General features: G+C 50.1%; 2 protein-coding genes across 3 annotated transcripts; one reads left to right on the plus strand and one right to left on the minus strand.

The window, feature by feature from the left end:
• Window positions 1–461: 461 nt before the first annotated feature.
• WRAP53 (WD repeat containing antisense to TP53) lies at window positions 462–13,582 on the minus strand. Of its 2 annotated transcripts, XM_059048963.2 has the most exons (10): window positions 11,862–13,582; window positions 11,613–11,711; window positions 11,236–11,347; window positions 2,745–2,833; window positions 2,452–2,542; window positions 2,210–2,342; window positions 1,438–1,646; window positions 1,125–1,228; window positions 844–978; window positions 462–728 (listed from the first exon to the last, which is right to left on the minus strand). In XM_059048963.2, exons 1-10 carry the CDS (start codon window positions 12,263–12,265, stop codon window positions 482–484), a joined length of 1,623 nt encoding a protein of 540 aa, XP_058904946.1. In that variant the 5' UTR covers window positions 12,266–13,582; the 3' UTR covers window positions 462–481. The 2 variants fall into 2 exon arrangements, with proteins under 2 accessions (XP_058904946.1, XP_066878076.1); XM_067021975.1 differs by lacking the exon at window positions 844–978 and having other exon boundaries at window positions 11,862–12,616.
• Window positions 13,467–27,318, plus strand: TP53 (tumor protein p53). The gene is made up of 11 exons (XM_059048966.2): window positions 13,467–13,636; window positions 22,887–22,988; window positions 23,126–23,147; window positions 23,238–23,495; window positions 23,912–24,098; window positions 24,179–24,291; window positions 24,522–24,631; window positions 24,996–25,132; window positions 25,219–25,292; window positions 25,707–25,813; window positions 26,379–27,318. The coding sequence occupies exons 2-11, from the start codon at window positions 22,915–22,917 to the stop codon at window positions 26,458–26,460; spliced, it is 1,164 nt and encodes a 387-aa protein (XP_058904949.1). The 5' UTR covers window positions 13,467–13,636; window positions 22,887–22,914; the 3' UTR covers window positions 26,461–27,318.
• Window positions 27,319–27,827: the final 509 nt, after the last annotated feature.

The raw sequence follows: 27,827 nt of genomic DNA on the forward strand, positions 1-27,827 counted from the left end.
TCCCCCAGAGCTGACTAATGGTCCCTCTGCTGCTGGATGATGGTAAATAGTGTTGAGCAGGAGTGAGCGGGTGTCTTGTCTGTCACCATCTGCACAGTCTCACACAGTCACACCCAACAGTCTGACACACAGCTCCTACCACTCCTGCTCAGCCACACTCACCCTGACCCCTGCTGCCCCCACCTTGGGAGTGAGATTTCAAACAGGTTCCCCCCTTCAGTTTACCAGGTTGCCTAGCAACCAGCCAGTCAATGGCATGAAGCCCCACCCTCCCACTTACTTGACTTCACACCAAGCTCCGCGGCCCCATTGGTTCCCGCCTAGTCCCACCTCTCAACCCTGGTTTCAGGAACAATATGCCAGTCCTCACTGCTGCTGGACCAGGGAGCCCACTGGTGCCCGCTCCCCGCCCCCCCGGCCCCATCCCCATCATCCGCCTCCCCAAACAGACACAGAGACTCTAATATCATATAAAACCTCTTTATATAAACTCACGCCCACCTCCCTCTGTCTCTCCCTGTCCCTTCTCGTCCTGGTGAGCATCAGGGACACTGGTATCTGGGCAGCCCCCACACCACCAGAGCTGAAGCTGACATTCAAGGTGGACGTGGCGCATGGAGAGCAAGGGAAGGTCCACCTCCTCCTCCCCTTCGTCCCCACTCTCCGTGGGCTCCGGAAACACACGCTGACCGGAGCCAGTGGCCAGCAGAGGCAGACTAGGGTGCAGGCTGTAGGGAGAGACGGGCGGCGCCGCTCAGCACCATGAGCCAGGATGCTTGCTCCCTCAGGGATTTACCTTTCTCCCCAACCCAAGCCCCCAGATCTGCAGAATTAACTTATGACCTCACTCCATTGGTGCAGTCCTTCTGGGGCAGGAAACTCAGCACCGGCTCTGGCTCCCCCTCGCGCCCGGCCCCGCCGGTGTCCCACACAGAGACAGCCCCGCTAGTGCTGCCGCTTACTAGGAACTGCCCGCTCCTGGGGAAGAGAGGAAAGGCTTGCTGGCATGCAGTCATCACCTGGGGCAGGAACCCTTCATGGTCAGGGGCTGGGACCCTACAGGTGGGCTCTGGCATCCCTGGGGGCATCAAGACCCGGGGCAGGAAGGACCCACAGTCACTCACGGGTCCAGGTCAAAGTAGATGCGCTGATTGGTGGTCACTTCACGACTCAGGGACCACAGTGGACGCCCAGGCTGCCGGAGATCCCAGCACAGAAGCTCGGCATCCTAAGGACAAAGAACAGGAGCCTCGAATCGTCTCCACCCTCCACTCCCCCACTCCCAACACATGCCTGCTTCCCTCCAGTTTTATAAGCACTCCTTTAGCTGGGTTGATTTTTTTTTTTTCCCACGCCCATCTCCCAACACAGCACAGACTACATCCCCACTCCTGCCTTTTACCCCCATGCTTTGGGATCTCAGAACATGATCCCTACCTTACGGGCTCCTGAAAAGAAGCGATTCCCATCGGGGTGGAAACAGAGGTGGGTGATGCCCCCTTGGTGCCCTCCCAGCAAGGCAAGAGGGGAGCCATCATCCCAGGTGTACAGACCCAGGGAGCGCCCGTAGGAGCCACAGGCATAGAGGGGCTGGGTTGGACTGAAGGCTATGCAGGAGATGATGCCGCTCTGGCCCTGTTTTTTTGCTAGAAAGGGAAGGAACAAAGTCGGGGAGAGGGCAAGAGCACCTGGCATCAACCACGCTAAGCAGAGGTGCACCTCTGTCTCCTGTCCCACAGCCCATGTGCTGGACTCAGTGCCTCCCCCACCCCGTTCGTTTTAAGCAGGATGAAGACCTCTGATGCTCCCTAGATCCTTCTATCCCCTGCAAAGGACCTAAAGGCCCAAGCCCCACTTCTTCCCTCTCAAACCTGTTTTTCCTTGAAGGGCTGGAAAGCTGAAGGCTTATAAGAAAAGGGAATCAGCTTTACCTCCAGTTTCCTGGAGATACCAAGATTTTGGAGACCAAAAGGTACAGGGCAGGGGGCTCAGGAGTGAACCAGCTCTTTACCCAGAGGTAAAGTTTCGTCCCCTCCCTGAGTCTGTTTTCTTCCCAGCCCACTGGGCCCAACCTGCCCCACAGGTCTGTACTGAGGATGATGTGACCCCCGCCTCACCCCTGCACGTGACCCCCTGGCTCACACAAGGCCCATCTGCACGTGGCTGGGCCCTTTTCTCTCCTCCTCCCTCGGAGGCGCAGACTGCTTACCAAACGTGGCTCGGACCTCACAGTCGCGGCCAGGCCGGGACGTGGAGAAGATACGCACGGTCCGGTTGAAGCCACAGAAGAGCTGGGAGCCATCCGGGGAGAAGCAGAGCGAATGGGCTGCTGTCAGCTCGTCCTGGGGGCAGAAAAGGGCTGGAAACAGGCCTAGCAAAGAGCCTCAGCCGTTCTCAAGGAAGGAGAGCTGGGCCAGGACGAGCCCTGAGGCTGGGCGAGGAGGTCCCTACCAGGTGGTTGTAGGAGCGAAAGGAAGCCCGGAGCTCTCCAGTGAAGGCATCCCAGATGTGAATCGGGTTCTCCCGGCTGCTGCTGGCCACGCTGAGAGAGACACGGACACTGAGGCCCCAGTGCTGTCAAAGGAAGGGGAGGAAGCCAACTGACCGGCCCTCTCAGCTCACATCTGAAGCGCACAGCAAGCTTTCCTCCTCCCGAGACCCCTGGCAGCCCCTGACTCTCTCAGTGCAGGGTCCCCTTGAAATGGGGGGGGGGGCAGGGAGGGGAGGCGAAAGACTTCACTTACTAGGATGTGTCTGGTTGGGCTGAAGACATCAGAGAATACCAGCAGTAATCATAGATGGTGTCACCTTCCACCATTCGAAGGACGGGAGCCTGGACAGAGATGCGGGGATGCCTGGGTCACTGGCAGGAAAAGGAGGCCCACTTGGAAATCTAGCAGTTTTATGGCAGAGGGAGATGGCTCTGTGGGCACTTAACCAGGCAGGAGAAGGCAGACGGGGTAAATACGAAGAACAGGATCTTGATGTCAAAGTTCAAGGTTTAGCTCAGACTTTAACATCAGACTTGGGCCACCAAAAGCCATGCAGATTTACCCTTTTGTTTTTTCAACACTTAGAGAGGAAGAAACAAGTAATATCCCAACCCAGAAACAAAGAACCAATGATACAAATATCTACCGAGTGCCTACCAGGCGCCATTTGATCCTCTAAAAAAAATTATTGAACAGTTCAAACAAGCAACGAAGTACTAAAACAAAGCCAGACAAACCCTGTGAGTCCTCCACGTAGCTTAAGAAACAAAATATTTTACCAAACAGTTAAAACCTCTTCCCGGTGAAACTGTCCCTCAGAGGTAAACTCCATCCTGAACTTATCACTGTCGTGTATTTCTTTAGGAATACATTCAGACAGAGAAAAAAACAATATATACCACAGTCTTGCGTGCTGTTAAACTTAATATGAATGGTAGCAAGCTGTATGCATCCCACCGCGATGGTGAGATTAGGGTGACACACTGAGTTCGAACTCATGCATCTTCCCTGCTGTACAGCGCTCCACTCACCCATCCCTCTCTACCGACAGTCACTGGTGTTTTCCCAATTTCTGGCTAGTGTGCTGTAACATTCTGGTACCCGTGTGGGAGGGTTTCTCTGCAGTTTCTGCTAAAGAGGGAATCACTGGGCCCTACAGTCTGTGCTCTGCCAGCTCTACTAGATCATGTCACGTTTTTCCCAAAGTACTCATCCAGATTTACTCTCCCCCCAGCAGCGTGTACGAGCGCCTGTTGCTCTGCATCCTCTTGGTGTTGTCAGACTTTCAAAGTTTTCTCAAAAAAAAATTTTTTTTTTTTTTTTTTCGGTACGCGGGCCTCTCTCTGCTGTGGCCTCTCCCGCTGCGAAGCACAGGCTCCGGACGCGCAGGCTCAGCGGCCACGGCTCACGGGCCCAGCCGCTCCGCGGCATGTGGGATCTTCCCGGACCGGGGCGCGAACCCGTGTCCCCTGCATCGGCGGGCGGACTCTCAACCACCGCGCCACCAGGGAAGCCCAAATTTTTCTTAATTTGAAGGCTGTGAAATGGTATTTCATTACTATATAAACTGGCGTTTCTCAATGTCTAACCAGTGAAGTTAGACATTTTTGTGTTTAAGGGCATCTTTTCATAGTTTTTGCTCGGTTTTCTCCTAGGTTGTTGTTTTTTTCTTACTGACTTGAAGGAAACCTTTACATCAGTTGGATACCAGTCCTTTGGCGGGGTGACGTCACCCCTTTGGCCCTCGGGGTGATGTCACCCAGCCGCGAGTGCAGGGTCCACTTCTCCACCCTGAACCCTTGCATCCAACTGCCTGGGGGAAAGCTCCACTGGGGCACCCCACAGGGTCCTCACACTCAATTTGTCTGGAACAGACCCAGCCCTCGGCCGCCTGTGAACCTGCTGCTCCTGGGCTCCCCACCCAGTTCTCAAGCCTGAAATCGGAGCACCTTGACTTCTACTACCCTTCACTCCCTTTCCTCTCCTGGTCCAACCCAAGGCCGGAGCTTGCCAATTGCACCTCCTAGGTTCGCTTGAACCTGTCCCCTTGCCTTCAATCCCACACGAAGCTACTGCCGTCTTGCTAGCATTTCTACACGTTTCCCCAGCCTCCCTGCACCCCACACTCCGATCTGGCCCTCCATTCTCCACCCCGCAGCCACACTGAGGCCCCTGGAATCCTGTACAGCGTCACTCTCCTGCTTAAAACATTGCAATGCCTCCCAAAACCCTCAATATAAAACCCAATCTCCTATGAAGCCTTCCCTTACCAGGCGTCTACCCCATACCCACCTTTCCAGGCTCATCCCTCATCCCTGTATTCACTCCTGTAATAGCTCCACATCCCATCATCCTGACTCTCAGTTCCTAGAAGGTGCCAAGTCCCTACACTCCTGAACTGCACACTTCCAGGCACACTAGTCTCCAAGTCTGGAATAGTCTTCCTTCACTTCCCCCCGTGACTCTTCCTGGTTGAATCCTATTCATCCTTTGGGTCTCTTAGACACTTCCTCCACTGGGAAGCCTCCCCAACCCCTCGAGCTGAGCCAGGTGCCCTGCTCCACGTTCCAAGAACCCTCTGTGCCCTCCACGCTACACTGTACCCATCTGAGAAGGCAGGAATCATGTCTGTCTTGCTCACCACTGTTTCCCCAACACCTAGTGTACAATCAGCAGTCAAATGTTTTAATGGGAAAATGGAAACAGAAGACCGTTCCAATAACATAAGGCCCCAAATAATAGCACCTTGAATTAAAACAGAGGCAGTCAAGTTAAGTGGATAGATTAGGAAGATCATGAGAACTTGACGGGATTTGGTAATTAATTGGACGTGGGGGTTAGGGAAAAGGAAGATTAAAGGAGGAGACCCTGGCTTCTGGTTTGGATACCTGAGGTCACCAAGATGGTGGAAGGAGTTGGGGTGCAAAGGAAGGCTATGAGGTGCCAATGTCCTTGGTGAGTTAGGGAGAATCAGACAGCATAAGCATCAAAGGGAAAGTTTTTACAAAGTGAAAGAGCAATTGTCTGGATATAGCATTTGGGAATGAGGACACTCCCTCCCCAACCTGACATATGTAGGGCACAGAGGATGCACAGTCTCTCCCAGAGAGGGTACAGGAAAGGGAAGGCCTCAGGCAAGAGCCACGGGGTACAGAGAGTACTCAGGGAAGAAGTGCGGAGTTAGAAATAGGAGTTCCAGAAAGCTCTGTGAAAAGGTGGAAAAGGGAGAGGAGGAATTGGTACACAGATGTACGAAAATACCCCAAAATATCCTCCCCCAATTTCCCCACCTACACAAATGTTGTCCATTTCCATACTAAACTTGCAGACATTAAAAATGAAAATGTTGGGCTTCCCTGGGGGCGCAGTGGTTGAGAGTCCGCCTGCAGATGCAGGGGACGCGGGTTCATGCAGGGGACGCGGGTTCGTGCCCCGGTCTGGGGGGATCCCACGTGCCGCGGAGCGGCTGGGCCCGTGAGCCGTGGCCGCTGCGCCTGCGCGTCCGGAGCCTGTGCTCCGCAACGGGAGAGGCCACAACAGTGAGAGGCCCGCGTACCGCCAAAAAAAAAAAAAAAAAAGAAAAAAAAAAAAGAAACGAAAATGCCTAATGAGTATTTAGGTATTTAGGCTATGATAGAATTGGTACACTCATATTGCCAACAGCGATAATAATAATTTTAAAAAAAGAATAAGCAGCACAAAAAGCTTTCGGAAACAAATTGACTATCTGTATCACAAGACATAAAAAAAAGATATTGATTCTCTCTGACCTAGGGTGTTTCTTACTTGTAAAATTTCTCTGATTCTCTGAATCTCCATCAAAGCACATGGAGATGTTCACTGAAAAATAATTTATGATATAAAAATCGTGGAAACAACCCAAAAGTCCAAAACAGGTGAACAGGTAAGGAAACTATCACAGGCAGTCAATGAAATACCATACACCATTAAACATAACTATGAACACTGGAGCACCGTGAAAAACATTGACGATACGATTGTTAAAAAAGAAAACACGGTGTACAAAACCATCTACCCAAGAGTTAAAACCACAGAGAGCGCTCCAGTACTTGGACAGAGCTTAGGAAGAATGCAGAGAAGCTTGAAGGGCTGAATCTTGTAGTCGGGTAGGTAACAATGACCTTTTTCCCTTTTTTTTTCAGCCACACCACGCAGCCTGGGGGTCTTAGTTCCCTGACCAGGGACTGAACCTGGGCCCTCGGCAGTGAGAGCACCGATCCCTAACCACCGGACCGCCGGGGAATTCCCGCCTTTTCCCCTTTTTAACATTCTCATTTCTCTCAGTTGAATGTGTACAATAAATATTTGACCTCTCATATTTCCAGTCTCCTCTAACTATCCCTACGCCTGAACTCTTTCAGGCTGGCTGTGCCACGCCCACCCAGCCCTGGTTTCTGGACACCACTGGTTTCTGTTCCAGGAACCAGGGCTAGGAGTGGCTTACGGCTTGCACACAGAATTCACGTGGCTGCAGCCTCCGATCTCACAGAGATGCAGGTCAGGCAGGCGTTCAGGACCATCCCCGGAACGCACCCTTCTTCCACCATCAAGACCCGCACTCCCACGAACCTCGGGCACTAAAGAAGCCCCAGGCTTCTGGGTCTCACCACCACCTGCTCGCTGCTCAACACACCCCCTGATCGGCCCCAATCCCACACTCCTCCCTGCCCCCCAAATCCTTACCCCTTGGCCTCTGAAATGCCCACTCTAGAATCTTCAAACTCCCTTATTTTGCATCTTCTCGGCATGCCCTGTCCACCCACCTGGACCTGCCCGACGCTGTGGCTTTCGCGGGCTGAAATGTCTTTCATTCTCACTCCCCTCCTCAGCACAAACATCAAGGACAGGAGGTGGGTGGGTGTCAACCTTGCTCCCTACTGTCATTTCCAAATCTTTTCACCTCCCCAGACTCCACCTCCTCTGCAGTTCCTGCCATCACACTAGCTCCCTGTTTTTGTCTCCCTCCCTCATTCACCGAGACTTTCATCTCCTGGTTCGGTCTCTCACTCCCCACAAATACTGTTACCCTTGGTGACATGCACTTCCACCAGGACTCGGAGCTTGCAGTTCTCTCTGTCCAGCATATTCTTCCCCAAAACATCACGTTGGTTCACTCCCTGACTCCCTCAGATCTCTGCTCAAGCGTCACCTGAGTGAAGGCTTCTCCGAGCGCCCTTTTTACTTCTGGCTGCACCGCGTGGCTTGCAGGATCTTAGTTCCCCGACCAGGGATTGAACCCGGGGCCACGGCAGTGAAAGCACCAAATCCTAACCACTGGACTGCCAGGGAACGCCCCCAACCTCCCTCTTTAAAATTGCGGTGAATTCCCCCAGTCCTCCTCTCTGCTTTATCGTTCTCCGTGGTACCTGTCAGGTATATGTTTCACTGTTATTTCTCTATTGCGTCTTCCTCACACTAGAATAGAAGCTTCACAAAGACACAGACTTCTGTCTGTTTTGTTCCTAACTGACCCCTAGCAGCTAAAACAGGCCTGGCACATAGAATGCGCTCAATGAAAACTTGTTGAATGAATGGATCAATGAAAGAATGAATAAAAACACCCAACACCCTGGCCTCTGCCATTCCTTGACTTCCTTAGCACACACAGCTGCGGCCCTCACTCTACACCAGGGACCCACTCCCACAGTCGAGTCATCACCACAATCTCTGACCACCATCTCCAACCCCCCCCCCCCAGCTCCCTTGCTCTGCCATTTCCCCACAATTGGTCAGCTTCATCAGAAACCCATTCACAATCCATTTTCTTACCCACTTTCCACTCTGGTCAAGCACAACAGGGGTACCCCTGCAGACACTCTCGAAGTACCCCTGCAGACACTCTCGAAACACCCCTGGTTCTTCTCTCCTGGCAAACCCCAGCCAGACCTCCTATTCCTTCTAGTCCAGGCTTGCATCCAACTAACACCAAGGACTGCTAGCATGTACTGAGCACTGGCTACATGCCAGGTACTACTTTAAGCACTTTGCCCTAATTCTTTTGTTCCTCTGGCCACGCCACACAGCGTGCAGGATCTTAGTTCCCCCACCAGGGATCCAACCCGTGCCTCCTGCAGTGGAAGCATGCAGTCTGAAACACTGGACCGCCAGGGAAGTCCTACCCTAATTCTTTTAATCCTCGCCACAACTCGATGAGGTGGGTGCTATTATTATCATCCTCATTTTACAAACAAAGAAACTACAGTCAACTTACTGGGGAAAGATGCACAACCATGCTAACTGGTCTTACTTTACATGGTTGACAACAAATTTCTAGTGGGCAGTGAGCAAAGAAAAGCAATGCTACTCTACGCCAAGCATTCCTTGGTCGTTTTGATTTTCTTCTCCCCAGGACCGATCATCTCACACCTTCTGCTCTCTCCCCACAACCCTCTGACTTCAGCTGATAACATCCCCTTTATGCTTCACTGAGAAGCCAAGAGACAGAGACACCCAAATCTTCCCACGACCAAACAGCTGCCTCTGAATGCATCCTCTGCCTTTCTTTCCACGGCAAGGAAGGGTTCTGCGCCTGTCAGTCTACTCCTTCAATGTGCTCTGGATCCTGTCTTCACCCAGCCACGCAGGGACTTCGTCACCATCCCCGACAACAGCAGCAATTCCCCTCTCTTCTGGGGGTAATTCTGACCTCACAGAAGCATCTTGTTCATTTTTCTTCAGCCCCACATTCCCTCCGGTCACCATTCCATTTCTCAGCTCCCTTTCACAAGAAAACACTTCCAAAGAATTCTCTCTTCCGCCTCCCCTAATTACCTTCTGCCTCCAGCACTTCTCTGAAAGTGCTCTCGTCAAGGTCACTATGCCTTCTTGGGTCATCCTCTAAATTTGCCCTCACTCTCAACAGCATGAGACATAACTCTTTGCCTCCACTTTTATAATTTCTCCCGCACCCACCTCCATGTGCTGGAGTGTTCCCGGCTCTGCTTGAGCCTTCTTCTCCATCTACACTCTCCCTTGAGATTGACTCCGTTCTCAAGACACAAGATACCATCGACATGCTCTCCCGCTTCCAAAGTATATCCCTAGCGCCCTTCTCAAAGTCTCTCCTTAGCTTTACATTTCACATTTAAAGTTCCTAAAAGCCCAGACTTCCCTGGTGGTGCAGTGGTTAAGAACCCGCCTGCCAGTGCAGGAGACACGGGTTTGAGCCCTGGTCTGGGACGATTCCACATGCCGCGGAGCAACTAAGCCCGTGAGCCAAAACGACTGAGCCTGCGCTCTAGAGGCCACGAGCCACAACTACTGAGCCCACGTGCCACAACTACTGAAGCCTGTGTGCCTAGAGCCTGTGCTCCGCAACAAGAGAAGCCACCACACTGAAGAGTAGCCCTCACTCACCGCAACTAGAGAAAAGACCATGCACAGCTACGAAGACCCAACACAGCCAAAAATAAATAAATAAATAAATTTATAATAAATAAATTTATTTTTAAAAAATATAAAGTTCCTAAAAACCATTGACTTCTGTCCCAATACCTCTTCATATCCTCTGAGTAAACTGTACTCCCATCTACCCAATTGACTTTCAAGTCCTATGAAATATTCTTCAAATCCACCCACATCTATCTTGCCTGATACCACCCTAGCACAAGCCAACATCATTTCTCGCCTGGACCATGATAAACGCCTCCTAATGAGTCTCCACTCTTGCCCACTCGCAATCTATTCTCTAATAAAATTCAGCCATCATTTTGCTCTTCTCTTTTAAAATCTCTCCCACGGCTTCCCCAAAAACACTCCAAATGCCCTACCCACAAGATCTGACAAGATGTGGCTGCCAGCCACCTCTCCACCCTCACCACACTTTCCCCTCACTGGCCTTGGTCCAGGCACACTGGCTTTCTTTCTGTTCCTTGAACACACAAAGCTCTTCCCCAGCTCTGGGTCTTTGTAGCGTCTTTGCCTCTTGCTCTTTCTACAGCTCTTCACATGACGGATCTCATCATCCTTCAGGTCTCAGCTCAAATGTCTCTTTTTCAGAGAGCCCCTCCCTGACCGACCATTTTATCTAAAGCAGCTTCCTCTAGTTAGTCTCTCCTCATTCTGTTGATTTCCTTCGTAGCATTTATTATTATCTGTAGTGAACTTGATTATTTATTGGTTTATGTTTGTTGTCTGTGTCCCATACAAGAAAGCAAAGCAGCTCTTCATCTGTCACATTCATTACTTTATCCCAACACCAAACACAGTAAATGACACACTGGTAGTCATTCAATAAATAACTGTAAGTCAATTAAAACCAAGAGTAGTGGGGCTTCCCTGGTGGTGCAGTGGTTGAGAGTCTGCCTGCCGATGCAGGGGACAGGGGTTCGTGCCCCGGTCCGGGAAGATCCCACATGCCGTGGAGCGGCTGGGCCCGTGAGCCACGGCCGCTGCGCCTGCGCGTCCGGAGCCTGTGCTCCACAACGGGAGAGGCCACAACAGTGAGAGGCCCACGCACCGCAAAAGCAAAAACAAAAAAAAAACACCAAGAGTAGTGAGAAATCCACTACTCTTTTATGGAAAACACATATTCTTAACTAAAGAAGGACAAACACCTCTTTAAATGACTTAAGAATTCAGAGTATTAAATGCTACCTGTGGAACCTCATGGTGAAATGTCCTGCCTGTGAACAGGAACATGTGGACTGTACTTTCTCCATCTACAGGAAGGAATTAAATGCGCAGTGTCTGATGAAGGGCCAGAGTCAGCCCCTACCCTTACCATTTCTGCATATTCCAGCTGCTCCCCCCCATTGTACAGCTCTGGGGGCAGGTTATAAATCCGCAGGATGTTATCAGCACTATTGGTCAAGATGCAGGAACCATCAGGGGCCCTAGAAGTAGGACAGAGTTAGAAAGCTGGACAGACCTGTATTTTCCACGTGTAGGACTAGGGCTGAGCTGACCTCTGGTATAGGTAAGCACCCCCAAGACCTTGAGGAAGTAGAAGACACACAATCATAAATGAAATTTAAACTCAATCCAGAGGAATTCTGACTCCTTCTCCCACCATGGTGGATCCTCCTCCCAGATAACTGGGGTGTTTTAAGGTGGAAATACTGAGCGAGATTATCTCCCTGCCCCATTATGCTTACTTACCACTTACAGCCTTTCAAGAAGTTCTCAGGCTGGGTGCTGAACTCTGACCAGGAACCGGTGAGAAACCGAGGTACCTGGGAGAAGCTGTAGTTCCAGACGCTGGAAGGAAGATGGGGGAACAAGAAACCTGGGTTCACCAAAGCAAAGTGGAAATGGGCCTGGAGAAGTGGGGCTGAGGACTGGCGGATAAGGTATATCTCACACTTCCAATATCCACATATTCCTGAGCCACCTGCTATCACCACTTACGTGTATCCCTCATCCTCTGGAGCAGGTTCCTCAGACACACCTTCCACGTCTTCTCCGGGCCCCAACTCTGGCCTGTTCGTTTCTTCTGCAGGAAGGCTCACATTTTCAGAAAGTTCCTGCTCTTCGACTCGAGGGCTCAACCCACTAGGAATACCAAACGTTGTTTCCAGGGGAATGGAGAGAGAAGCTGGGTCCCCCTCCTCCAGCTCCTGGGACACAGCTGAGACAGCCATGGGATCTGGGGACACCCGGGGCGGATCATCGCCATCGGGTGTCGGTGGCATCAGTTCAGGGTCCGTATTTTTATCCATCGGGGAAGCCTGAGGAGAGGGAGGGGCTGGAGCTGGGGCCCGGTCTGAAGGAAGGCAGTCCGGAGCTAACAGTGGCGCCTCCGGTGTCTTCATACTGCAGAGGAAGCGCGGCAGACATTGGCCGCGGCCGGGCAGCCCTCTTTCCGCCGGCTACCAGCTGCCGGGCCCGCGGAACGGCCGAGACCGCTTCAAAGTTCACACGGATCGGGATGCAGAACTGGAGAAACCTACCAGTGCCTACCTTCTTCCCCCGGGAGGGGGCAGAAGGCCAGGAGAACTGCGGAACAGCAACGTTAGAGAGCACGGCGCTCTACAGCCAGCTCGGTCGGTACGAGCCCACCTGTTCTCGCGGGATTTGGGCACACCTTTCCATTGGACCTCCGCATCCCGGATCAGACTTCGCGGGCGACCCACGGAGGGCCAGGGCAGGGACGTAACAGGTCACGGGTTACTGTTCCCATCAAGCCCTGGGGCTCCTAGTGGCTGCTGGAAGTTGTAGTCCAAAGGCTTCTGCCTCGGCGAGAAGTGCCTGAGCTCCCCCTGCGGTCTTCCGCGATCATTCTTAAAGCACCTACTCCTCTCCCCCACCTGCAGAGGGCGCCAGCGCTATGTTTGATTTTACAGGTTTTGAGCCTCTTTTGCAACTCATTCGCTAATTTCTTCAGACCTCCGTCTCTTTTCATTCATTCAATAAATATTTATTACTGAACTCTTACTTGCTACCCAGTACTGTACTAGGCACTGGAAATACAACAATGTATAAGATAGTAGACAAGGTCTCTGCCCTCCTAAGGCTTAGGTTGCTGTGAATTCAAGGCAAGGAACAAATCATTTCAGAAAGTGATAGGGGCTGTAAAGGAAATTAAACAAGATGGTGTAATATAGCGTATCTGCGGGTATACCTTACATTGGAACATTATGGAAAGCCTTCCTAAAAGGTGACATTTTAGGTGTTGAGTAAAAACTATCCAGCTATTTAGGAAGAGGAGTGTTCCAGGCAGAGGGAATGACAAGTGCAAAGGCTTTCTTCCTTTCACCTTCATATTTGACACAGTGGCAGAATTCTACCAAAATGGTTTCCACCAATTGTGCCCTCACGGCTCTGGCTCATCGAACTTCCCCACCCCAAATTCTCAGTAGCTACAGTACCAATACTGCGAGAAACCTGACTCTCCCCGCACCCTCCTCTCCTAATCTCAGCTCCCATCGCCTCCGCCCGCAGGGGAATTGCTTGCCCTTACTTGTCATGGCGACTGTCCAGCTTTGTGCCAGGAACCTCGCGAGGGTTGCTGGGATTGGGATTTTCCCCTCCCACGTGCTCCGGACTGGCGCTAAAAGTTTTGAGCTCTTCAAAAGTCCAGAGCTACCATCCTGGACGCAAGTAGTACCTGGGGTCCGGGGTCACGTGGCGTCCAGCCTTGGAGCGTGCATCCCAGGACGGTGACACGCTCCCCTGAGCTTCGGGTAAGCTCTTGACTGAGCCTCATGTGTCCTCTGTGAGTCACGGGCTCTCGGCTCCGTGTATTTTCACGGAGGAATAGAGGGGGCTGGGGGCGGGGCACTGGGGATTTAGCGATTTGCGGGGGGAATGCAAGCTTGGCTAGCGGCACCAACAGAGGAATGCAATGTTGGGAGGCCCGAGTGTAGATGATGGGGATGTTAGGACCAACCGAACTCCAAGCTGAACCCTTGGGCGGGGGTGTGGGGCTTTGGGGAAACTTGAGCCGGCCTAAGGGCTTCTTCCAACCACCACCACCCCATCCCGGGGTGTGAGGGATTCCGAAATAAGACGCACAAAGCATCAAGGTCTGAGACTTTCGGATCTTGGAACTTTGGGGATTCGTGGCTCGGGATTTTAGAGCGTATGGCATCCCAGTGGAACCTCAGGCTCCATTCCGAAGTGGTTATTCGGGGTGATCCGGGAAGGCCAAGCTGCTAAGGTCCCATAACTTCCGGATCTTTGTCCTTCCTGGAGTGATCTTTCCAAATGGCCCGTGGCTCCGCTAGAAGGAGAAAATCCTGTTAAAGACTGTCAGTCGTGGAAGTGGGACGTGCTAAGTGAGAGATTTGCCCGCGAAGCCCAGCAGAACTAACCTAGCCTGAGAGGCCCGGGAGTCCTGTTATTGTTTGACTCACATTTACATTTCTGCCACTTGCAGGAGCATTTCCGGTTTCTTTTTTTCGGAACAGACCACTATTCACCCTATGTGAGGGAAATAGAAAGAGAAAAGGTCTTTTAGACTAGTTCTTATTGCTTGCGGAGGGAGGCTGCTAACCCCCTTTACTTTTTTTTTTTTTTTCCCTCCTGGACTACTTAGCTACAGATTTTGGAAAGGAAGAGGTATTCGTTTTCATGCAAACCTCAATCCCTCCCCCCTCTTTGAATGGTGTGCTCCATCCCGGTCGACTGCTAACCAGGCGGACGCTACCATTGCGTGGGACGGTTTGGTTTTTTTCTTTAAGTGTCTGAGGGCAGACCCTGGGTATTTTCGATAATGGGTACATCTGAGCATTAAACGATAAAAGAGTGTAACGATGGGTTGTTTGTTTGTGGCGGAGAAACAATTTCTTCTGTATTCGGCTTTGGGCTGAGCCATTCCCATTTCGGACGCAGAGTGAACGTCTTGAAGCGGAAGGGGCGGGGCTTGGAGAGGGGCGGGGCCCGAGGCTTTATGTACTGCTCTCCAGTCCTGGCTAGTTCTGGCCTGCGGGAGGCGGCGAACCCCGCGCGAAGTCCGAGCCGTATACTTTTTTTCCCTCATTTTCATCGTTTAGGGCGCGGTCACCTACCACGCACCCGCTACGCACCAGACATTGTGCGCTATACTTGTGTGCTTTTTTCTAAGTTGGGGGTAGCATTTACACCCTCCGCCTATCAAAGTACAAGTTTCTCTTCTTCCCTATCTTTGACCCCCCACCTTTATTTTGATTTGTGTCACAGTGGATTATTTGCCTGTTGGAGAACTTCTTATATCTGTGAAATTCACCCATTTTGTTGCATGTATCAGTGTATCCGTATTTTGCTCCTTTTTATTTTACTATATTTCACTGAATGAATAAACCGTCGATTGTTTATCCATTCTGCTTTTGATAGCCTTTGAGTCGTTTCCCATTTGAGATTATTTTGAATAAAGCTGCTCTCAGCATTCTTGTACAATTATTTTTGTAGTCATGTGTTTGTTTGTTTGTTTTTGCGGTACGCAGGCCTCTCGCTGCTGTGGCCTCTCCCGTTGCGGGGCACAGGCTCCGGACGCACAGGCTCAGCGGCCATGGCTCACGGTCCTAGCCGTTCCGCGGCATGTGGGCTCTTCCCGGACCGGGGCTCGAACCCGTGTCCCCTGCATGAGCAGGCGGACTCTCAACGACTGCGCCACCAGGGAAGCCCTGTAATCATGTTTTTATGTTTCCTGGGTAAATACTTAGGAGTGGAATTGTTGAGTCATAGAGTGAGGAGTAGATCTATATATTTTTTAAATTCTATTAAAAAGTTTTAATTATTCAAAGTGGTTGTACCATTTTACACTCCCACCAGCAGGATATATCCTGTATCAGGGTTTGGTTTGTCAGTCTCTCTAATGTGGCACATCATTGTGGTTTTATTTTGCAGTTCTCTGTTAATTATGTTCAACAGTTTGCATATATTGGCCATTTCTGTGTTACATGTGAAGAGACTGTTCAAGTTTTTTCCCCATTTTTAAAATTGGTGTATTTGCTTTTTGTGTTGTTGAGGTGTTGAAGTTATTTGTACATTCTGGATAGGAAGAGTGTATCTTTTGTCAGATACATGTATTTTCTCCTGACCTGTTGCTTGCTTGTTTGTTTAACAGCTCTTAAGAGAGCAGAAGATTCTTTTTTTTTTTTTTTTTATAAATTTAGTATTTATTTATTTTTGGCTGCGTTGGGTCTTCATTGCTGCTTGCAGGCTTTCTCCAGTTGCTCCGAGCAGGGGCTACTCTTCATTGTGGTGCATGGTCTTCTCATTGCCGTGGCTTCTCTAGGTGTGTGGGCTTCAGTAGTTGTGGCATGAGGGCTCACTAGTTGTGGCACACAAGCTTAGTCGCTCCACGGCATGTGGGATCCTCCCAGCCCAGGGCTCGAACCCATGTCCCCTGCATTGGCAAGCAGACTCTTAACCACTGTGCCACTAGGGAAGCCCTCTTTTTTTCTTTTAAGTGGTTGCTGTGACCTGTTTAGGAAATCTTAGCCCGAGGTCATGAAGATATTCTCTTACAGTTTCTCATATATTTTCTTCTAGAACCTTCTAATTATAGGTTTTACACTTAGGTCTGTGAGCCATAATTAATTAACTGATTAATTAAGAATTTTTTCATGATGTGAGGTCAAGGTTCTGTTTTATTTTTTCTTATGGATATCCAGTTGTTCTGGCTCCACTTGAAATAGCCTTCCTTTACCCACTGAATTGCTTTAATTGGAGTGCTTGGTCCATTTACATTTAATGCAGTTACTGTTACATTTGGGTTTAAATCTGCTGTCTTAGTGGCATTTCCTATCCTTTGTTCTTCACTTCAAATACTTGAGGAAGAAACAAAACCAATCTCACATAAACTCTTACAGAATATAGAGGAAGTAACATTGCCCAACTCATTTTATGAGGCCAGCATAATGCTGTCAGCATATATATGCAAAAACGTGACAAACTTTAGCAAGTCACGCCTAGTAAAATATAAAAGTGATAAATATATCGTCACCAAGTAGAGTTTATCCCTGGACTGCAACGTTGATTTAACATTCAAAAATCAGTCAGTGTAATTTGCCACATTAACAGATTAAAGGGTAAATATCCTATGATCAATAGATGCATGAAAAGCTGTTGACAATATGCAACACCTGTTTGTGATTTTAAAAGAAAAACCAACCTCCCAGCAAACTAGGAGAGGAAACTTCCTCAGTCTGAGAAAGTGCACCCCCAATCAAGTTACCATTAACAACATACCTAATAGTGACAGACTAAGATCAGGAACTAGAAAAGGATTTGACTCTGGCCTCTTCAGCATTGTAAATTAGAGGTCTTAACCAGGCAAGAGAAAGAAACATAACAGTTGGAAAAGAAGAAATAGAATTGCTTTATTCACAGATGGTATGATTGTGTACACAAAAAGTCCTAATAGAAAATTCATTTTCACACTATGAGGACTAATAAGTGATTGTAGCAAAGTTACAAGTTTCAAAGGCAATATACATACATTGTTGTTGTTTTTACGCACAGGCTCAGCGGCCATGGCTTACAGGCCTAGGCGCTCCGCGGCATGTGGGATCTTCCCGGACCGGGGCACGAACCCGCGTCCCCTGCATCGGCGGGCAGACTCTCAACCACTGCACCACCAGGGAAGCCCCATACATTGTATTTTTATATAATAGCACCCTTAAATCCAAAGTCAAAAACATGGCATACTCAGGGATAAATTTAAAGATGGACAAGAGCTCCATATTGAAAACTGCAAAATACTGCTGACAGAATTTAGGAAGATTTAAATAATGGAGAGATACCGTATTCATGGATTACAACACTTATTGGTATTAAGGTGTCTGTACTCTTCAGAGTGATTTAACTCAATGATTTAAAACATTGTTTGTAGAAATTGACAAGCTGATTCCAAAATGAAACAGTAGTACAAAGTTGGAGGTCTTAAAATACCTGATATCAAGATTACTGTAAAGCTACCGTAGGACAACAACCAATGAATAGAGTATGGGAAAAGACATAAATATGGTAAATGATTTTCTACAAAAGCACCAAAGTGAATCAGTAGGGAAAGGAAAGTCTTTCAACAAACAGTGCTGAAATAACTGAAGCAGAAAAATGGATTTTGACCTCTACCTCACACCATACACAACAGTTAATTTGACATGGTTAATACACCTGAACATAAAACTTTCAGAGAACACAACATCTTTGTCTTGGTAGGGGTGGGTTACAGAGCTGTATCAAAATTTGTCAAGTTTTGTGATCCAAATAGTATGATGCCATTTCAACGTATGTAAGTTTTACCTCAGAAACATTTGTGGGGTTGTGGGGAGTGGCTAGAGATATAGCTGAGACAATAAAGGCAGAATGTTGATTATTCTTGAAGCTGTGTGATGGGTACTTGGGACATTTTTCTGTTTACCTTTTAATATGGTTAAAATTTTCCATAATTTCTATTTATTTTTCTTTTTTAGATATTTTTTATTTTGGAAAAATACAGGTACAAAAGTAACATAACACATATCCCCACCAAATAATTTTAACACTTAACATTCTGTCTTATTTTTGTCCATATTTTAATTACACAAGTAACGTACGGATACCATCTTTTAAAATTTTTCTTTGTTAATAAAGCTAAAACCCCCTTTGACTCTACCCTCAGTACCCTAAGCATATATACATCCCCCTCTCCCTGAGACCATCACTATCATAGATTTTGTGAATTTTTATTCTTCTTGCCTGTCTTTTATACTTTTACATACACGTTTATAAGCAATAGTCATTATATATATTCATATTTCTCTATATATTTGTATATATATATATATATATATATATATATATATATATATATATTTTTTTTTTTTTTTTCCCCCTCTGCGCTGCCCAGATCTTAGTTCCCCAACCAGGGATCACACCTGTGCCCCCTTCAGTGGAAGCCCGGAATCCTAACCGCTGGACCACCAGGGAAGTCCCTCATTTTATATTTTTAAATTCCATGAACCAAATTACTGTGTTTTGCTTTTTTCCTTGCAAATTGTATTTTCACCCAACCTGTTTCTGAGCTGTATTGGATTACATACACAGATAATTCATTTCCCTAAACCACTATAATGAATACACCACGTTTCATTTACCTATTTCCTATTGATGGATAGTAAGGTTGTTTCTTGTCACCTGCCATTAGGAACAACGACATGAATATTTTTGTGCAAGACTCCTTCTGTTGCCCCCTGCAACCACTTTTCTAGGGCATCCACCTAGAAGTGGTTTTGCGGAGTAGTAAAATGTATGTGTTTTCAGTTTTACCAGACGCTGCCTTATTTCTTCCCAGAATCAAAAAAATTTTTTTTTCCCAATCACATAGCTTTCAGCCAAAAAAAAAATTATTATTTTTTTTTTTGCGTTATGCAGGCCTCTCACTGTTGTGGCCTCTCCCTCTGCGGAGCAACAGGCGCTGGACGCGCAGGCTCAGCGGCCACGGCTTACAGGCCTAGCCTAGCCGCTCTGTGGCATGTGGGATCTTCCCGGACTGGGGCACGAACCCACGTCCCCTGCATCGTCAGGCGGACTCTCAACCACTGTGCCACCAGGGAAGCCCCAAAAACTTTTTTTACATCAGACTCTGGTTGGAGCCAGAGGAGCGTAATTATTTAGAGCTTGGGTGTGGCTTCAGACTGCCCAGGTTCAAATCCCTGGCCCTGCCCCTTGGGAGCCTTCTGAGCCTGGGTAATTCCTTTAACCTCAGTTCCTCTCTTCTGATGATAGCACCTACCTTACTGGCTTTTTGAGAGGATTAATGAGATTAGCCACTGAAAGCAGTGGATCCAGATAAGGTCCATCTAAACAGCCGCCATTGTTATGATAGGCCATTGTTATGATGGCGATCAGGCTTTGAGTCCCAGCTGAGTTTATTGCCTTCCCACCAGGGCTGCCAGTGTAAATGTTCTGTCTCCGCACAACCTTCATGACCCCCTGATGCTCATACCCATGGGAAGTACCTACTCTGAAGAGGTTTCCTAGAGAAAGAAACACTGAGAATTCAGTTGTTGCCGAGGTCTGAGAGAGGGAGACCTCCTAAGTCCATGGGGCTGTCTCCCCGCCGTGGGACTGAGACCTTGGCCCACCATCCCAGGACAGCATCTCCTGGCATGTTTACTAAACAGAGTTGCCTGAAGGAGGGGGACTAGTGTGAATGCAGGCAGGACCACAAAAGCCCCACCCCCTCGCAATCACAAAGCTCACTCCAACAATAATAGAGAACAAATAAAATTGGGATAATCCTATAAAGAGAAGCATTTATTGAGCTCTGACTAAATGCTAGGTGCTTTTCTCAACTCTATATTTCCCATAACAAAGTGGGCCCTATTTTAGAGCAAAGGACACTAAGGCACAGAGAGGTTTAGCAACCTACCAAAGTTACACAGCTATTAGACGGTGAGCTTGGGAGGCAGGCCTAGCCTGTCTGCCTCCAGAGCCCATGCTCTGCCTTGTTTGCCTTGGGAGTTTTAAGATAAGTGAGGTCATGCAGCAAATTTAAGTGACAATACGACATCAAATCTAGCGCTTTTGACTTCTGAGCCCCATCTCTGTTGACACGAGCCTCCCTTCCATAAAAGTCTCAAAGTTATTTTGATCATCGATCCAGGGGGAACCCTGGTCCTTTCCCCCAAGGCAAATGTTTGGGGTCCCGCTGCTGTCCCCTCTTGCCTTCCTCCATGTACATGCATAGTCCGTCCCCCATCAGCTTTGGGAGCTATGATAAGAGGCCCTTTGCCAACCTATCAGTTGGCGGACTTTAATCAGCTAAAATCTGCACCTCCAGACTTAATTGATTACAAATGAGAGCTCTGCAGGTTAGTCTGTAATGAAGTAAGCCTCTTAATAGACCTTCGAACAGTCATTTTTCATAAAAGCTCATTCACTCACCTGTGTGTGTTGTCGGCTGGTCACTTAACCTCTGTGAGACTTTCTCACCTGTCAAGAGGCAGGTGTGGTTATCGGTACAGATAAGGTAACCCATGAGAAAGGATTTTGCACTCTAAATACACAGGAAAGCAGGTTTTGTATCAACATAAAGGTGCAGGTGAACCTTAAGGGAGATTAAAAAAAGAGCTGCTTGCTTGGGGGGCGTGGTGCGGGAGGTGTTTGTCAGTGCCATTGAGACAGCAGGAAAAATGTACTGAACAGGGACTTTTTTCAGTGGGCATGTTTTCTGAGCAAAGCTGATGACAAATTTGGCATCAAGAAAGAGGGCATGGGGGCTTACCTGGTGGCGCAGTGGTTGAGAGTCCGCCTGCCGATGCAGGGGACACAGGTTCGTGCCCCGGTCCGGGAAGATCCCACGTGCCGCGGAGCGGCTGGGCCCGTGAGCCATGGCCGCTACGCCTGCGCGTCCGGAGCCTGCGCGTCCGGAGCCTGTGCTCCGCAACGCGAGAGGCCACGGGCAGTGAGAGGCCTGCGTACCGCAAAAAAAAAAAAAAAAAAAAAAAAAAGAAGAAAGGGCTTCCCTGGTGGCGCAGTGGTTGAGCGTCCGCCTGCCGATGCAGGGGACGTGGGTTTGTGCCCCGGTCCGGGAATATCCCACGTGCCGCGGAGCGGCTGGGCCCCTGAGCCATGGCCGCCAAGCCTGCGCGTCCGGAGCCTGTGCTCCACAACAGTGAGAGGCCCGCGTACCGCAAAAAAAAAAAAAAAGAGGGCATGGTGCTAACAAAAGATCAAGATGAAAAAAAATTAATTACACGGGACTGAGTGAACTGATGAGGATGATTATAATTTTTGTGACATTCTGTTTGAATAAAAAAAAAATCCCACAAGGACTCAGGCAAAAAATATACAAATCAGTTTTCACTGCAAAATAAAGGAGCTGTTACAGTGGAGGATTACTGGACTGAATGTCAATAGTATGAGTGTGTTTCGTGTTTGGTAATTGCAATCATTGTTGCTTTTGTTGTGGTCATTTACAATGCTTGGTGTCAGTCTGTTTATCTCTTGTAAAAATAAAATAGTGTGTGTGTGTGTGTGTGGAAAAAAAAAGAATTCTCACATGAGGAAAAGAAAAGAACTATGCATAAAGTCTTACTTACTCTAAGGTTCACCTTGTACCTCTCCTGTCATACAACTCGTCACTTTCCCCATCATATGCCACCAAATGCCAAAAAGAAATCTGAGTGCTCTGCGGTCATGGCACAGGTATTTCTAAAGAGATGAACACCTGTTCAAAAATCACTAATCCGAGAATAAATATATGGGGAAATGAACTGGGAACAAAAAGGAAAAAAAAAAAAAGAAAGAAAGAGGGCATGATGAAACCATTTGAAAGCTGGCCTGAGAGACGAGACGATGGTGGCAGGGCCGTGGCCTGGACCGCAGCCACCGCTCCGTCCCCCTTGCTCCCTTGACCGTTCATAACCGCTCGTGGCCCGGGTACGACGATGCACTTATTCACCCCAGTTATTGAGCCCAACCAGGTGCAAGGCATTATGCTGATAACTGATGAACAGGACAGCTTCCCTGCCCTGCGGAAGTTTATATTGCAGTAGAGCAGCAGTCCCCAACCTTTCCGGCACCAGGGCAGCCAGTGGAGCTCAAGCATCAGAGAAAGGAGAGGGCGCTAGGAGATGAGGTCAAAGGGGTGGGCAGGGCCTGGGTCCTGAGGGATTTGTAAGCCAGCGGTGAGGAGCCGTCCCAAGGGAGCAGGCGGAGAATGGGCAGGTCAAGAGAGGTATGTTCCCCCAGATGGAGGGAGTGGGCTGAGAGTTGCTTCGGCCTGATTACCACAAAGGTGGGCAGAAATAGGTAGACCCTGAGGAAGGCTTCTGGATTCAGTGATGGGAGGGTTGGACGTCCCTCTCTGCGTGGTGAGGAGTGGGGCAGGCCGCAGCCTGGGCTGTGGGGGGGTCCTGCCCCCGTAGCAGATCCTCAGCACCCCGGCGTGGTCTGCGCACAGGGCGAGGTGACCCTGGGCTGGGTATGTCTCACGCTGCATCCTCACCTTTCTCCCCGCAGTGGCCACACTGCCTCCCAGGGAGCTGTAATGGAGGAGTCTCAGGCAGAACTCGGCGTGGAGCCCCCTCTGAGTCAGGAGACGTTTTCAGACTTGTGGAAGCTGTAAGTGGAGGTCTGGAGGGAGGGGCAGGTTCACTGCTCAGCCTCTAATAGCCCTGCCCCACCCGAGCCCCCGGCCCCCTAAGTAGAGACCTGTGGGAAGCAAAAACCAGTACTGACTTTCTGCTCTTGTTTTTCAGGCTTCCTGAAAACAACCTTCTGGTAAGGACTGGGCTGCGAGAAGGGTGCCAGGGGCTGCAGAGCTGGGGGCTGAGAACTTGGCCTTCTGACTCTTGTCTCTCCTGTCCACAGTCCTCTGAGCTCTCCCCGGCCGTGGATGACCTGCTGCTGTCCCCAGAAGACGTTGCAAACTGGCTGCATGAACGTCCAGATGAAGCCCCACAAATGCCAGAGCCTCTTGCACCAGCTGCCCCCACCCCGGCCGCCCCAGCACCAGCCACCTCCTGGCCCCTGTCGTCCTGTGTCCCTTCCCAGAAGACCTACCCTGGCAGCTATGGGTTCCATCTACGTTTCCTACATTCTGGAACAGCCAAGTCTGTAACCTGCACGGTCAGTGGCCCTGAGGGGCTGGCTTCCCTGTGCCCCAGGGTTTCTCTGTGCGGAACTCTAGGGTTCCACTTCAGCCTTTGGCTTTCTGTCAGTCTTTTTGCCTTTTACCTAGTTAGTCTATGACCTTTGACCCCAGTCCCAAAGTTGCATTTCCCCCTTTGACCTTAGATTTTCTTCTTTCCCATCACATTCTCAGCATCTGTCATGAGGCCATTCTTTTTTTCCTTTTTCTTCACTCTCATTCATTCTTTGGCTTTTGGAAGTAAGCTTCTGGGATGCAGATGCCCGACCGTGCCATCTCTAGCTACCCTCCCCCCACAGGACATGGCTTCCAGTGGGTACTTACGCAGTGTTTCTTCATTTGACCCGTAGGTACTTGTCCCCTGACCTTCCCTTCATTCTTCCTTCTCCTCCAGTATTCCCCTGCCCTCAACAAGCTGTTTTGCCAGCTGGCCAAGACCTGCCCGGTGCAGCTGTGGGTCAGCTCACCACCCCCGCCCGGCACGCGGGTCCGCGCCATGGCCATCTACAAGAAGTCAGAGTACATGACGGAGGTTGTGAGGCGCTGTCCCCACCACGAGCGCTGCTCTGACTACAGCGATGGTGAGCAGCGGGGGGCTGTGGATGGGCGAGACTGGTGCCCGGAGCCTCCAAACCCCTAATTCCTCCATGATCGCTCTCAGGTCTGGCCCCTCCTCAGCATCTCATCCGGGTGGAAGGGAATTTACGTGCTGAGTATTTGGACGACAGAAACACTTTTCGACACAGCGTGGTGGTGCCCTACGAGCCGCCCCAGGTCTGGTTTGGCCACTGGGGTCTCTGGGGGAAGGGGGCCAGAGGGGTTTGTCAGTGACCATCCAGGTGGAAGACAGAGGGCTTTCTCCTTCCTTGATCTCCCACAACCCGGTGGGGTGTGCAGAGCAGATGGGTTATCCCCATGCCACAGCTGAGGAAACCGAGGCTCACAAAGGTTAACAGCCTCCCTGGGGCTGCATAGCCTCACCTGGGGCCTGTGCTCCCTCCCAGGTTGGCTCTGACTGTACCACCATCCACTACAACTTCATGTGTAACAGCTCCTGCATGGGGGGCATGAACCGGCGGCCCATCCTCACCATCATCACGCTGGAAGACTCCAAGTAGGCACAGCACTCCGCCCTCCGTGCTGGCATCCTCCTCCCTAACCTCCGCCTGTCTCTGTCCCCTGGGCTCTGCCCTTCACCACTTTCTCCTGTGCTACCAGCCATCTTTCCCTCTCACTGCATCCCCTTGGTAGACTTCCTCTGCTGCTCTCTCCCAGTTCTCTTTTCTCCGGCTTTGGGATCTCTCTAGCCCGTGGTTTCTCAATCTTCCTGGAGCTGGACCTTAGGCTCCGTGTAGGCGGGGGGGGGGGGTGGGGGGTGGGGGGTGGTTGGGAGTAGGTGGGGCCTGGTTTACAGGAGAACAGGGAGGCGGGGCCCACCTTCCTTACTGCCTTCAGCTTCCGTCTCCTTACCTGGGTAGTGGTAAACTGCTGGGACGGAACAGCTTTGAGGTGCGTGTTTGTGCCTGTCCTGGGAGAGACCGCCGCACGGAGGAAGAAAATTTCCGCAAGAAGGGGCAGTCTTGCCCTGAGCCGCCCCCTGGGAGCGCTAAGCGAGGTAGGCAGGCAGGACAAGAGGAGCAGAGAGGGTGCAGTTCTGCCCACGATTCACTCTTTTCTCGCCTTTCCTTGCCTACTTTCCAGCACTGCCTACCAGCACCAGCTCCTCTCCACCGCAAAAGAAGAAACCACTGGATGGAGAATATTTCACTCTTCAGGTACCAAGTCTGGGAGAGAGAGATGCAGGCTCTTGCCACCACTCAGTGAGGGTTGGATAAGGGAAGAAAAAATATAAAGGTAGCAGATATGAGGTTAAGCCCAGTTTCTCTAGCTATCCTTTCCCCTGTCTGTGGCCTTAATATTATTGGGTTGACAGATTTAATGTTTCAAGTCTAGCACTCCAAATGCTATTTTCTTCTCGACTGCTTTGCCTGTATTTAGGACATTTGCCATCAGGGGGCAGTGGTGCCTTGAGACAATGGCTCCTGGTTGTGCCTAACTTCAAACGCCAGCTTGTACCTTAACACACATTTTAAAGAAGCCTCTTCCAAAAAGAAAATTGTTAGAGAGCATAAAAACGGTTTCTGTGATTTTGCCTCATACCTCTTTATCCCCTTCCTTCCCTGCCACAGATCCGTGGGCGTGAACGCTTTGAGATGTTCCGAGAGCTGAATGAGGCCTTGGAGCTGAAGGATGCTCAGACTGGAAAAGAGCCAGGGGAAAGCAGGCCTCACTCTAGGTGAGTGACCCGGGTGCCCTCCCCTGCCTTCCTGTGTTGGAAAACCATGGGATTCCATTCTAATCCTGCCTTCAAGGTAAAAAGGCTGGGACCCTGCCATTGGGTCCCAGCCCTGCCCAAACATTCTTTATAGTCTTCCTCTACTTTCCTGCCTCCAGGGGTCCAGGGGCATGGATATTTCTTTGCTATTTCTAACAACCCCTAGACCCTCAGAGCTAGGGTCTCAAATAGGGGACTGGTAACTGTGGGAGGGTAGGACACAGTGTCAGAGTTTGGGGTCAGATCCTCCACCCTGCAAAGTACTGAGGAGTCCTGTGTGGCCTTGCTACTTCCCCTTCCCAGGCTCAGTTGCCTCATTTGTCAAATGGGATAAGGGAAGACTGAGAGGTGAATACCCACAAGTACCCCGAGGTGCTCAGTCAGCATGTCTGCCGTTGGGGGTGACCATTTTCACTGACGTTCTCCTTGCTCCCGCCTCAGGCCCTTCAAAGCCCGGGTCCAGGAAGAGGGGCCCAGAGCTTCTCAGTCAGATGATGTCACCTCCCCTCCCCCTCTCTCCTCACAGCCACCTGAAGTCTAAGAAGGGGCAGTCTCCCTCTCGCCATAAAAAACTGATGTTCAAGAGAGAAGGGCCTGACTCGGACTGACATCTTCTGCTTCCTGTCCCCTGTTGACACCCCCAACCCCCGTTCCCCCCTTCCCTGCCATTTTTTGATTCTCAGGTGCTTCAACCTCTGCTTGGTGCAGGTGTGCCGCAGAAACACCCTGGAATTCTTCCACTTGCTTGGCCTGTGGCTCTGCTAAAGGGGTTGGCCTGCACTTGTGGTTTTGGGGGGAGGTAGCTGGGGCCTTCCAGCTTAGCGTTTTAAGGTTTTTACTGTGGGGAGCATTTGAGAGAGGTAGGAAAACGTTCCTGCATCTAAGGAACATTTTATAAGCAGCCATACACTGGGTTGGAAGCCCAGTTCTCCACCATACTAGCCAGGGAAGCTATCTTAAGTGAGTGAGTTTCTCCGAACTTGATTGTCCACATTTACAAAATGCTGATAATCATACCTACCTCACGGAGTTTGTTGTGAGGGTTAATGAAATAATGTATGTCTGACCCCCGAACCATCTTTTTATTACATGATGTCTGGGACTTGGTGCCTTTGCGGGTGCTGGTTCTGTGTTCCCCTTGGTGGATGATTTGATAGTTTCTATGACTGGATGGCTGGGCAAGGGGAAGGAATTTCCAAGGCCCTTCGCTCCTGGCCCTCCCGAATCCTATCTAACCTCTTGGTGAACCTCAGCACCCAAGGGGAAATCTCACCCTATCCCACATCCAGGAGGATTCCATCCCTGGTTTATCTACCGAGATCTGTTTTATTTCCCCCAGATGCTCCGGCAGATTTCTTTTGTACTCTGCAGGGCACATCTGCATTTGTCACCCGCACCCCTCCTCTTCCCTTTTTATATCCCATTTTTATATTGATTTCTTATTTTACAATAAAACTTTGTTACCACCTGTGTGTATGAGAGATCGGTGCCAGTGCAGGGTGCCTGGGGCCCACAGTGCAGGGGTGAAGAAGGGGGTGCGTTTGGGAGGCAGCCACCTGAGTCTTCAGGAAGCATGTTTGGGGGGCCCAGCGCCCGGGTTCCGGGAGGAGAACAAAGCCCGGGGACTGGGTCAGTCCGCAGGCTGCATGACAATAAGGGGAGGGGTGACTCCATTCATAACTCGGGAACCAACTGTCCCCCTCTCCTCTCCTGCCAGGGCTGGCACAAGGTCTTCTGCTCCTGCTTCTAGGATTGGGCTTCTGCCCCCTCTCAGCCTCTCACCAAGGATTATGGGATTTAAATGTCTGATTTCACAAGGCTGAGCCTCTGGGGTGGCCATCTGCTCCACGGGAAAGGGCCAGGATACCTGGGTTCCCGAGGGGAAGGAGGGGCGGGTGCTAATGGATGAGGACAGAGAGCAGGGGGAGGCCTGCCAGCCGGGGTCCCCAGGAAGTGGGGGCGACTAAGGTGAGGG

This window comes from Kogia breviceps, chromosome 19 (genome assembly GCF_026419965.1).
Source record: "Kogia breviceps isolate mKogBre1 chromosome 19, mKogBre1 haplotype 1, whole genome shotgun sequence".
NCBI lineage: Eukaryota > Metazoa > Chordata > Mammalia > Artiodactyla > Physeteridae > Kogia > Kogia breviceps.

Excerpts from the sequence above, each read along its gene's own strand:
- WRAP53 (XM_059048963.2), bottom strand. The coding sequence starts at position 12,265 with ATGAAGACACCGGAGGCGCCACTGTTAGCTCCGGACTGCCTTCCTTCA. Across the intron at positions 2,834-11,235 it reads AGCTGGAATATGCAGAAATG|GCTCCCGTCCTTCGAATGGT; the intron begins GTAAGGGTAGGG and ends ATCTCTGTCCAG. Across the intron at positions 1,229-1,437 it reads TCTTTTCAGGAGCCCGTAAG|GATGCCGAGCTTCTGTGCTG; the intron begins GTAGGGATCATG and ends CTTTGTCCTTAG.
- TP53 (XM_059048966.2), top strand. The coding sequence starts at position 22,915 with ATGGAGGAGTCTCAGGCAGAACTCGGCGTGGAGCCCCCTCTGAGTCAG. Across the intron at positions 24,292-24,521 it reads TGCCCTACGAGCCGCCCCAG|GTTGGCTCTGACTGTACCAC; the intron begins GTCTGGTTTGGC and ends GCTCCCTCCCAG. Across the intron at positions 25,293-25,706 it reads GAGAATATTTCACTCTTCAG|ATCCGTGGGCGTGAACGCTT; the intron begins GTACCAAGTCTG and ends TCCCTGCCACAG.